Genomic DNA, 12,613 nt, shown 5'->3' with positions numbered 1-12,613 from the left:
TCCGTTTTACCGCACTGGTCAAGAAGTGGCATTGATGGTAAGAAGTATTTTATTTATTATTGGTTATCTTCAGAATAACAATGTTATCAAAACGAATAAGAGACTTATTATACTCTAAAAAGTAGAGATGTCCGATAATGGCTTTTTTGCAGATATCCGTATATTCTGATATTGTCTAACTCTTAATTACCGATACCGATATCAACCGATACCGACATATACAGTCGTGGAATCAAAACATTATCATGCCTAATTTTGTTGTGATGCCCCGCTGGATGCATTAAACCAGGGGTCGGGAACCTTTTTGGCCGAAAGAGCCAAGAAGCCAAATATTTTAAAATGTTTTTCCGTAAGAGCCATATAATATATATATTTTTAACACTGAACACAACTAATCGTGTGCATTTTTAAGTAAGACGAACATTTCTAGAGTACAATAGGTCTCTTATTCTTTGCAATAACATTGTTATTCTGAAGCTAACTGTGGAGGGGCGTGGCCTGTGGGCCTGCAGCGAAGCGGGGTGTTGCCAGGACCAGCCTCGAAATCAGCGACAGATGCGTAAACGGCCCACCTGGGTCTTTTTATCTAATCACCTGTCGCTCCGTTATAAGCAGCAGCCAGGAGGAAAGACAGGGTTGGAGCTGGAGCCAGAGCGCGAGCGAGAACGAAAGAGAAAAATACAATTGCTGTAAAGTAACTGAGAGACTTATTGAAAAATAAAACAACATTGTAACCCTGAAACAGGCTCTCATGTCAGTGCTTGGTGGTCTGAAGAACCCCCAGGAGAGCAAGCCCCACACTAACCAATAATAAATAAATACCTTTTTACCATTAACGCAACTTCTTGAACATAAAAAAGCATGAGAATGTTTTATATTTTGAACGTTATTTTTAACAGTGATTGCAAGCGGAATCATTCATTACTTATCGTGTTAAGCAATGTCAGCTCAGATTTATCCGAGAGCCAGATGCAGTCATCAAAAGAGCCACATCTGCCATAGGTTCCCTACCCCTGCATTAAACAATGTAACAAAGTTTTCCAAAATAAATCAACTCAAGTTATGGAAAAAAAATGCCAACATGGCACTGTCTTATTTATTATAAAAATCAAAAAGTGCATTATTTTTTTTAACATGCCTCAAAACAGCAGCTTGGAATTTGGGACATGCTCTCCCTGAGAGAGCATGAGGAGGTTGAGGTGGGCGGGGTTGAGGTGGAGGGGGGCTAAGAGGGAGAAGGGGTGTATATTATACCATCCCGGAAGAGTTGGTGTTGCAAGGGGTTCTGGGTATTTGTTTGTTATTCTTGTTTGGTGTGGGTTCACAGTGTGGCGCATATTTGTAACAGTGTTGTGAATTGTGAAGTGAATTATATTTATGTGCGCTTTTTCTATAGTGACTCAAAGCGCTTTACATAGTGAAACCCAATATCTAATTTACATTTAAACAAGTGTGGGTGGCACTGGGAGCAGGTGGGTAAAGTGTCTTGCCCAAGGACACAACGGCAGTGACTAGGATGGCGGAAGTGGGAATCGAACCTGCAACCCTTTAAGTTGCTGGCACGGCCACTCTACCAACCGAGCTATGTCGCCCCCGTTAAAGTTGTTTATACGGCCACCCTCAGTGTAACCTGTATGGCCGTTGACCAAGTATGCCTTGCATTCACTTGTGTGTGACTTGGCCGGCACGCAAAGCAAGTACCTTTAAGGTTTAATGGCGCTCTGTACTTCTCCCTACATCCGTGTACACAGCAGCATTTTAAAAAGTTATACATTTTACTTTTTGAAATTTGTGATTCATATAACAGGATGTCATTTCCATCTCCCGGAGAAGGGGTAAGAAAAAAGAGACATTCAAAAGAACTGTGCAGAATAAAATTAATGGAACGGACTACAAGTTGAAGACTTAGTCAATGTCCTATTATGTTTTTTTACACAGTGTCTGATCATTAATAATTTAGACCTGGATTTATTGATATTTTATACATTATTTATTGTATTGTTGTTTCTCCTGTATTTATGTTTACGGAAATGAATACCTATCGATCCGTTGTGGTGAAGAAGGAGCTGAGCCAGAAGTTAAAGCTCTCATTTCACTGGTCGATCTACGTTCCCATCCTCACCCATGGTCATGAGCTTTGGGTTATGACCGAAAGGACAAGATCTCGGGTACAAGCGGCCGAAAAGAGTTTCCTCCGCCGGGTGGCGGGGTTCTCCCTTAGAGATAGGGTGAGAAGCTCTGCCATCCGGGAGGAACTCAAAGTAAAGTTGCTGCTCCTCCACATTGAGAGGAGCCAGATGAGGTGGTTCGGGCATCTGGTCGAACTTCTCCCTAGGGAGGTGTTTAGGGTACGTCCGACTGTTAGGAGGCCACAGGGAACGCCTCGGGATTCCACGGGAGGGGCTGGACAAAGTGGCTGGGGAGAGGGAAGTCTGGGCTTCCCTGCTTAGGCTGCTGCCCCCGCGACCCGACCTCGGATAAGCGGAAGAAGATGGATGGGTGGACGTTCAAAAGATACTAAACTATCACCATAATCCATCTTTTGTGATGTACAGCCAGCTGAGCCCCTGAAGGACAAGTGAAGGACAGCAGGAAGGCCGGGAGGGTTTAGAGGAATGTTTTGTAAATCAGAGGAGATCTTCCGCTCCCAGTGTGGAAGCAAACGCCTGGAGAGCGGCGCCTTCACCTGCGCTAATGAGATGTGAGGATGATGCCACAACAAGTCAGGAGTGCACGCCGTCGTTCTGGCAGATTCTGCCTGGAGCCCAGGCCAAAATATTTAAAGTCACGGCGTCCTTGTTGCCCAGCTGTTGCCTGGCGAGGGTGCAAGGTGGGAGGCTAATGTTGGTTTATTTTTAGGGGAATCATTAATTACAGAACCATTTGTGGAGGGTTTTTTATATATATAAATATATATATTTGGGGTGAGCTTTGATTTGTGTTTGTGTGTATTATGCCACCAAAAATGCCTTTGAAGTACGGAAAAAAACATGGAACAAAATAAACTTAGAACAAATTAAAAAAAATATATATTTTTCACTTTAACAAAGTGGTACCTCACTGTACAAGTGCCCTTACTTAAGAGTATTTTGACATGAGAGCTGTACATTGGCTTATTATTACGCTTTAAAATGCAGGCACAAATTAGAGTTCCAAGCATCCCAGCCATTACTTGACGTAGCAAACGCCATGAAAGATCCCATTTTATTTAATAACATTAACTTTTTTCCAAAGTGTTCACAGTCTGCTTTGTGAAGTTTCCCCGTGACTGCATGGGTTCTCTCCAGGTACTCCGGTTTCCTCCCACCTCCAACGACATGCACCTGGGGATAGGCTCCTCCCACCGCCAAAGACATGCACCTGGGGATAGACCCCTCCCACCTACAAGGACATTCACCTGGGGATAAGCCCCTCCCAGCTCCAAAGACATACACCTGGGCATAGTCCCCACCCACCTCCAAAGACATGTACCTGGCCACATGCCCCTCTCACCTCCAAATACATGCACCTGGGGATAAGGCCCCTCCCACCTCCAAAGACATGCACCTGGGGATAGGCTCTTCCGATCCCCAAAGCCATGCACCTGGGGACAGGCTCCCCCCACCTCCAAAAACATTAACCTAGGGATAGGCGCGCCCACCTCCAAAGACATCCACCTGGTGATAGGCCCCTTCCACCTCAAAAGACATGCATCTGGGGATAGTCCCCTCCCACCTCCAAAGACATGCACCTGGGGATAGGCCCCTCCCACCTCCAAAGACATGCATCAGGGCTAGGCCCCTTCCACCTCCAAATACATGCACCTTGTTTTAGGTTTCATATTGCGCCACACATTTTCAATGGGAGACAGGTCTTGACCACAGGTAGGCCAGTCTAGTACCCGCACTCTTTTACTATGAAGCCACGCTGTTGTAACACGTGGCTTGGCATTGTCTTGCTGAAATAATCAGGGGCGTCAATGATAACGTTGCTTGGATGGCAACTTATGTTGCTCCTAAACTTGTATGTACCATTCAGCATCAGGGGTGCCTTCACTGATGTGTAAGTTACCCATGCTTTGGGCACTAATAACTATTTTCTTCTTTGACGACGTCTAGTTTCCCCAAAAAATTTGAAATATGGGCTTCACGGTGGCAGAGGGGTTAGTGCGTCTGCGGAAGAGGGGTTAGTGCGTCTGCCTCACAATACGAAGTTCCTGCAGTCCTGGGTTCAAATCCAGGCTCGGGATCTTTCTGTGTGGAGTTTGCATGTTCTCCCCGTGAATGCGTGGGTTCCCTCCGGGTACTCCGGCTTCCTCCCACTTCCAAAGACATGCAACCGGGGATAGGTTGATTGGCAACACTAAATGGTCCCTAGTGTGTGAATGTGAATGTTGTCTGTCTATCTGTGTTGGCCCTGCGATGAGGTGGCGACTTGTCCAGGGTGTACCCTGCCTTCCGCCCGATTGTAGCTGAGATAGGCGCCAGCGCCCCCCGCGACCCCGAAAGGGAATAAGCGGTAGAAATGGATGGATGGATGGACTTACAGAACACTTTTCCACATTGCATCAGTCCGTCTTAGATGAGCTCGGGCGCAGCGAAGCATTTCTGGGTGTTGTTGATAAATGTTTTTGATAAATGGCTCATGACCATAGGTGAGGATGGGAACGTAGATCGACCGGTAAATTGAGAGTTTTGCCTTCCGGCTCAGCTCCTTCTTCACGACAACAGATCGATACAGGGTCCGTATTACTGAAGACGCCCCACCGATCCGCCTGTCGATCTCACGATCCACTCTTCCCTCACTCGTGAACAAGACCCTGAGGTACTTGAACTCCTCCACTTGGGTCAGGGTCTCCTCCCCAACCCGGAGATGGCACTCCACTCTTTTCCGGGCGAGAACCATGGACTCGGACTTGGAGGTGCTGAGCTTTAATTCATGGTGACACAATTGGGCGTCACGCGGTCAAAACCAGGCAACTTTTTTCCGCATAGAGTTTTCTATAAATACCCACGTTTGCTTTGAAAGTCATGTATGTACGTTTGAGCCAGTTTTGACACACCTTTTTTGTGAGCAGCAACCTTTATCAATGAGGCCTCAGCTATGACAAACTGTTGCTGGCTTGAAAACACCAATAGTAAGTAGACAAAGTAGGCACCTGGAGTAGATAGGCGGCTTTGAAGTGAGAATTATGTTTGTGTGAGACTGTACTGTCGGCTTCGTAAATGTTTTCTCACCTTGTCCGGCAGTCTTGAAGTTGAAAGACTGGAATCCCCCAGCGAGTGCAGAGGAATCAATAGCATCCTCACCGTATCCACTCGGATGTTTCCTGTACAGCATGATAACCACTGCCAAGATACCCACGGCAAAAATGCCAGCTCCCAGGCCAGAGTATAGAGCCACGTCATTGGAACTGTCCATACCTAAAATACACAAAGGGAATAGAACACTACAGTACAGAACCAATTGCAATTGAGACACAATGTGAACATTCAAGGCCAAACACTGGCTAGACAGCTGCAGGATGTTTGCATTAAATGCGTGTGTACTTTGGTGGAAAGGAGCAGTCCAATTGGACAACAAACTGTTATGTAAAAGAAAAAGGGGTAGGATTAAATAACCTCTGCTTCTTCCCACTCCTTTTCGAACATGGAAATTGTGATGTACCATGTTGTATGCTTGCATGTTCCAAATAAACTCAAACTCAACTCAAACTGACTGAAAGTAAGTTAAAAGTTGCTGTTGAAATGAACACTGGTCCCCAACACATCTGTGAAGATTTGTCATGATAATGGTCATTACTGGATAAGCCTTGACTTGTCCAGGGTGTAAAAAGCCTTCTGCCCGAATGCAGTTGGTATAGGCAACGGCCACCCTCGCGATCCCGAGAGGGACAAGCAGTAGAACATGGATGGTTTGGATGAATGATAAGATCAGAATGGATTTACCTTGTGTACACTGTCCATCTGTGCAATTGTCAATAGACTGGGAGCTCCCTTGGCACATCTTGCCTCTGTGTTTGGGTGCCGGGGAATTGCACCCGCGACTACGTTGTCTCTCACACTGTCTCCCGCACGCCGTCCATTGGCTCCACTCATCCCAGCCTCCGTCAACTGCAACACAAGGCCAGCGACATATCATGGAAAATGGAAAATGGAGTCAGCTGTCTTGGTTGCTTTGTTGGGTCTGCTCCTGTCTCTGGCCATGCTCCCCCCATCCCAGTGGACGATCGCGTGGAACACCCCAGAGGCCACCACAGTGGATATGTTTCTTTTACTTTTTATTCATAGCTAGTATGTAGAAGTGTCTGGTTGTATCTGCTGCTTTAATGTCTTTAATATCCTCTGTGTTCTTAATATCCTCTGTGTTCTTTGATGTTTGATGTTTCCCTCTTACACACATGGAAGAGGGATGTGTACCATGGCTATGAGTTGTTGTTTTTTCCCTTGAGTTGTTGTTTTTTCCCTTGGCCTCAGTCTGCACCTCCTCTCCAGGGCCCAGGCTAAGACCTGTATCTCATCTTTTTTGTAAGGGGCGCTGGAAGCCGGCAGACCCATCAGCGATCCTGTTCTGTCTCCCTGTAATGTTTGTCTAAACTTGAATGGGATTGTGCTGAAAATTTTAATTTTCCTGAAGGAACTCTCCTGACGGAATAAATAAAGTACTATCTAATCTAATCTAATATCAGAAGAGAAGAAGACCTGCAGGAAAGTAGCATGTGAAAACAGCACTGAGTAGTACTTATTTAGTTCCTTCCCTGTTTTTCTTCTTTCTGTACAAATACCGTATTTTTTGGACTATAAGTCATAGTATTTTTCATAGTTTTGCCGGGGGTGCGACATATACTCCGGGGAAACTTATGTGTGAAATTATTAACACATTACTGTAAAATATCAAATTATATTATTTATCTAATTCGCAGAAGAGACGAAGAAAATGTCAGCAATCGTCACATACCAATAAGAATTCGGCGGGGGAGGGTCATGACAGAAGTGCATTCTGGGTCATGGAATGCTAACTGCTATATGCTATAAGCTAATAATAATAATAATAATAATACTACATTTTATTTGTAAAAAGCACTTTACGTTGAGCAAACAACCTCAAAGTGCCACAGTGTAAAAAATAGTAATAATAAAAATAAATAAAATATAAAACTAGAAACAGCCCAAAGTCTACAACCAGCATGCATGTCTATAGAAAGGCTTTTTTAAAAAGATGGGTTTTTAAGCCTTTTTTAAAAGCATCCACAGTCTGAGGTGCCCTCAGGTGGTCAGGGAGAGCGTTCCACAGACTGGGAGCAGCGGAGCAGAAAGCCCGGTCTCCCATTGTTCGAAGCTTTGTCCGTGGAGGTTGAAGGAGGTTAGCCTGTATGGAGCGGAGGTGTCGTAGCCATTAAAATTGATAATTTCATCGTTGGCGGTAACTTATAAAAACGGAAAAGGGCAGAACAAAAATTGGACCGAAAAAGGAAATCATTTACTGCAGATTAAGAGCTGCACTGCAAAAACTTTAATCTAAGTAAGATTAAATATCTCAAATAAGGGTGATATTTGCTTATTTTCTGTCTGATAAGATAATTCTTCTCAATAAGCAGATTTTATGTTAGAGGGTTTTACTTGTTTTAATGGTTTTGGTCTTAAATTATCTCAATAAGAAATTACAGTTCGTTGCTGAGATTTTATGACCTATATTGAGTAAAACATGCTTGAAACTAGATGCAAAACAGTGTCTTCAACACTCATAAAAATAAAACTGCTTTTTTAAAGTAATAATTTTTTACTTCAAGCATGAAAAAAAAAATCATGATGCAGAGCACATATCAGAATGTCAAGATAATGGCTGGAGCGTTTATTTAATTTAAGAATATTTTTCAACATATTGAGCAAAAAAGTCTCATTTATTTTTTCTACCAAGAAAAATGCACTTGTTATTAGTGAGAATGTACTTATTTTAAGATATTTTTGGGTTCATTGAGGTTAGCTAATTTTACTTGTTTTGTAAAGTCTTGACAAGCCGAATTTTTTTGTTCTATTGGCAGATAATTTTGCTTAGTTCAAATAAAATACCCCTAATTTTTGTATATGTTTTTCTTGTTTTCGAACACTGACTTTTTGCAGTGTGGACGTAGTGAAATATGGAGCAGAAAACGACAAGAGGAAGCGGCGCATACCTTTGAAGTTGGCAGAGTTGTTTAGAAGCGACATTGAGGAAGAAGATTTCATGGGATTTATCGATTAGGAGTGACAGATTGTTTGGTAAACTTATAGCATGTTCTACATGTTATAGTTATTTGAATGACTCTTACCATAATATGTTACGTTAACATACCAGGCACCTTCTCAGTTGGTTATTTATGCCTCATATAACGTACACTTATTCAGCCTGTTGTTCACTTTTCTTTATTGCCTTTCAAATGTCTATTCTTGGGGTTGGATTTTATCAAATACATTTCCCCCCAGAAATGGGATTTATACCCCAGTGCGACGTATATATGTTTTTTTCCTTCTTCATTACGCATTTTCGGCCGGTGCGACGTATACTCCGGAGCGACTTATAATCAGAAAAATACGGTAACCAAACTAGAAAACCCTGCTGCCATGACAAAAGTAAAGTGATATAATATGAAATTATAAAGTTTGTGACATTTGCCGAATGAAGCCTGAGGCCCGCAGATGTGGGGACCCCACCCCTGGGCGACCGGTGCAATGGACGTCGAGTGGATCTAGCATAATAGTGTGAGAGCCCAGTCCAAAGTGCAGGGGTCGGGAACCTTTTTGGCTGAGAGAGCCAAGAATCCAAATATTTAAAAATGTATTTCTGTAAGAGCCATATAATATTTTTTAATACTGAACACAACTAAACGCCTGCATTTTTAAGTAAGAGCAACATTTCTAGACTACAATAAGTCTCTTATTCTTTGTAATAACAATGTTATTCTGAAGCTAACTGTGGAGGGGGGCGTGGCCTGCGGGCCTGCAGCTAAGCGGGGTGTTGCCAGGATCAGCCTCAAAATCAGCGACAGGTGCGTAGAAGGCCCACCTGGGCCTTGTTATCTAATCACCTGCCGCTCGGTTATAAGCAGCAGCCAGGAGGAGAGACGGGGTTGGAGCTGGAACCAAAGCACAAGCGAGGATGAAAGACGAAAAGACAATTGCTGGAAAGCAACTGAGAGACTTATTGAAAAATAAAATATTGTATCCCTGAAACAGGCTCTCATGTCGGTGCTTGGTGGTCTAAAGAACCCCCAGGAGGGCAAGCCCCACACTAACCAATAGTAAATAAATAACTTCCTACCATTAACGCAACTTCTTAAACAGGTGCGGTAGAAAAAGGATGGATGGATTAAAAATGCATGAGAATGTTTTATATTATGAACATTATTTTTAACACTGTGATTACAAGTGGAATTATTCATTACTTATCGTGTTAAGCAATGTCAGCTCAGATTTATCCGAGAGCCAGATGCAGTCATCAAAAGAGCCGCATCTGGCTCTAGAGCCTTAGGTTCCCTACCCCTGCCATAGTGGATCAAACATAATAGTGCTATAGATGTTATAGCCTGAAGCAGATAGCAAACAATAACATCATCTTACCTAAATGCAGTACACTGAAAGCTATAATAACTAAATGCAAGGCAAGCTGGTATATTACACAGTGTGCAATTTATATTAACAATTGGTGTCTACAGCAGTGAACATGCATTTTGTTAAAAAAAAATACAAATACACAGTCATAATATAAGTCATCAGACATCATGACAACAGGAAGCACAAACACAACTCAATACGGGGCTGTCAATATTATTAGTTACCCATGCAGTTTTCAAAATCAAACACTGTGGGGCTCTCACCAGAGAACCCATCGACCCCTCAAACAACAGCCCACCCCAAATTTTAATTACCAAAACGAAACCAAAAAAATTGCTGTGCAACAAATTATAAAGCATATTTTTTTATCATGATTTTGCATTTAGTATGTGAATTTGTGTGTATAATGTCAATTATATTTATTAGGGGTGTGGGAAAAAAAATCGTTTTGAATACGAATACATTGTGCGATTCAGAATCGATTCTCATTTAAAAAAAAATCTATTTTTTAAATTATTATTATTTTTATTTTTTTATCTATCCAACAAAACAACACACAGCAATACCATAATAATGCAATCCTATTCCAAAACCAAACCTGACCCAGCAACACTCAAAACTGCAATAAACAGAGCAATTGAGAGGAGACACAAACCAAAAGTAGTGAAACAAAAATGAATATTATCAGCAACAGTATCAATATTAGTAATGATTTCAGCATAGCAGTGATTAAAAATCCCTCATTGACATTATCATTAGACATTTATAAAAATAATAAGAAAGCACAATAGTGTCACAGTGGCTTACACTTGCATCGCATCTCATAAGCTTGACAACACACTGTGTCCAATGTTTTCACAAAGATAAAATAAGTCATATTTTTGGTTTGTTTAATAGTTAAAACACATTTACATTATTGCAATCAATTGATAAAACATTGTCCTTCACAATTATAAAAGCTTTTTAAAAAAAATCTACTACTCTGCTAGCATGTCAGCAGACTGGGTAGATCCTGCTGAAATCCTATGTATTGAATGAATGCAGAATCCTTTTAAATCGGGAAAAAAATCGTTTTTGAATCGAGAATCGTGTTGAAACGAAAAAAATTGACATATAATCGAATCGCGACCCCAAGAATCGACATTGAATCGAATCGTGGGACACCCAAAGATTCGCAGCCCTAATATTTATATACTGCTTTTCTCTAGTGACTCAAAGCACTTTACACTGTCAGCATGGACTACAAAGGCGGACACACGCTATTTTTCAGAATTTATGCAAATCCCAAATACACATCAGCAGGTACCAGAAGGTATGAACAATTTTTTTTTACCATTATATGGTAAAACAAAACGGCAGATATTCTGTCTGCTAATAGTTACCATTTTGTGGTCATTGTACACACACCATTATAATGCTCGTATGTTGACATTACATCAGGCGGTATGGCTTCGTAACTTACCAAAGTCGTACTAAAATGTTTTGACAGATTTTTGAGCACCGTGTTTAAAGTTCTATATTCTCAATGGAACATTTAAAGTGTTGGCATTGTTTACTGCCATCAACTTGCAGTCTACATGTATCTCTTATGTGTCACTTCCATCTACTGCAGGGGTCGGGAACCTTTTTGGCTGAGGGAGCCAAAAAGCCAAATATTTTAAAATGTATTTCCCTAAGAACCATATAATATTTTTTTTAACACTGAACAACTAAACGCGTGCATTTTTAAGTAAGACCAACATTTCTAGAGTATAATAGGTCATATTCTTTGTAATAACATTGCTATTCTGAAGCTGACTGTGCAGGGGGCGTGGCCCGCGGACCTGCAGTGAACTGGGGTTTGCCAGGACCGGCCTCGAAATCAGCGAGAGCTGCGTATATGGCCCACCTTAGCCTTGTTATCTAATCACCTGTCGCTGTGTTATAAGCAGCAGCCAGGAGGAGAGACGGGGTTGGGGCTGGAGCCAGAGCGCGAGCGAGAACGAAAGAGAAAAACACAATTGCTGGAAAGCAACTGAGAGACTTATTGAAAAATAAAACAACCCTGAAACGGGCTCTCATGTCGGTGCTTGGTGTTCTGAAGAACCCCCAGGAAGACAAGCCCCACCCTAACCTTTAATAAATAAATAACTTCTTAACGGAACTTCTTGAACAGGTGCGGTAGAAAACGGATGGACTAAAAATGCATGAGGATGTTTTATGTTTTGAACATTATTTTTTAACCCTTATTACAAGTGGAATTATTAATTACTTATCATGTTAAGCAATGTCAGCTCAGATTTATCCGAGAGCCAGATGCGGTCATCAAAAGAGCCACATCTGGCTCGCGAGCCATAGGTTCCCTACCCCTGATCTACTGGTTTGAAACGTTATTAGTAGATTGCACAGTACAGTACATATTCCGTACAATTGACCACTAAATGGTAACACCTGAATACGTTTTTCAACATGTTTAAGTCGGGGTACATGTTAATCAATTCAAGGTCACACTTATCATTTCACCATGTACCAAATAAAATAGCCGCGAGATCGGTAAGAAAACCAGAATTATTCCGTACATTAGGCGGACCGGGTTATAAGGCGCACAGTCAAGCTTTGAAAAAATGAAAGGCTTTTAAGTGCGCCTTATAGTCCGAAAAATAGAGTCATTAAAAATCAAACAGCGTGATAAAAATAATAACTGTGATGGAAAATGTTCACATCGTCATATATAAAATACTACACGGTCTAGCTCCATCCTATCTTGCCGATTGTATTGTACCATATGTCCCGGCACGAAATCTGCGTTCAAAAGACTCCGGCTTATTAGTGATTCCTAAAGCCCAAAAAAAGTCTGCGGGCTATAGAGCGTTTTCCGTTCGGGCTCCAGTACTCTGGAATGCCCTCCCGGTAACAGTTCGAGATGCTACCTCAGTAGAAGCATTTAAGTCTCACCTTAAAACTCATCTGTATACTCTAGCCTTTAAATAGACCTCCTTTTTAGACCAGTTGATCTGCCGCTTCTTTTCTTTTTTCTCCTATGTCCCCCCCTCCCTTGTGGAGGG

At 42.0% G+C, this 12,613-nt stretch overlaps 1 protein-coding gene across 1 annotated transcript in view; it reads right to left on the bottom strand.

The window, feature by feature from the left end:
• unc5db (unc-5 netrin receptor Db) overlaps window positions 1-12,613 on the bottom strand; it is a 135,377-nt gene that overhangs the window by 51,918 nt on the left and 70,846 nt on the right. Inside the window, exons 8-9 of the mRNA XM_061906954.1 lie at window positions 5,928-6,092; window positions 5,217-5,402 (exon numbers count right to left, since the gene is read on the bottom strand). Of these exons, the coding sequence (XP_061762938.1) occupies window positions 5,217-5,402; window positions 5,928-6,092 (351 nt within the window). The remainder of the gene's footprint in view (window positions 1-5,216; window positions 5,403-5,927; window positions 6,093-12,613) is intronic.

Source organism: Nerophis ophidion, linkage group LG07 (genome assembly GCF_033978795.1).
Source record: "Nerophis ophidion isolate RoL-2023_Sa linkage group LG07, RoL_Noph_v1.0, whole genome shotgun sequence".
Taxonomy (NCBI): Eukaryota; Metazoa; Chordata; class Actinopteri; order Syngnathiformes; family Syngnathidae; genus Nerophis; species Nerophis ophidion.
This window is presented reverse-complemented; position numbering and strand designations above follow the sequence as displayed.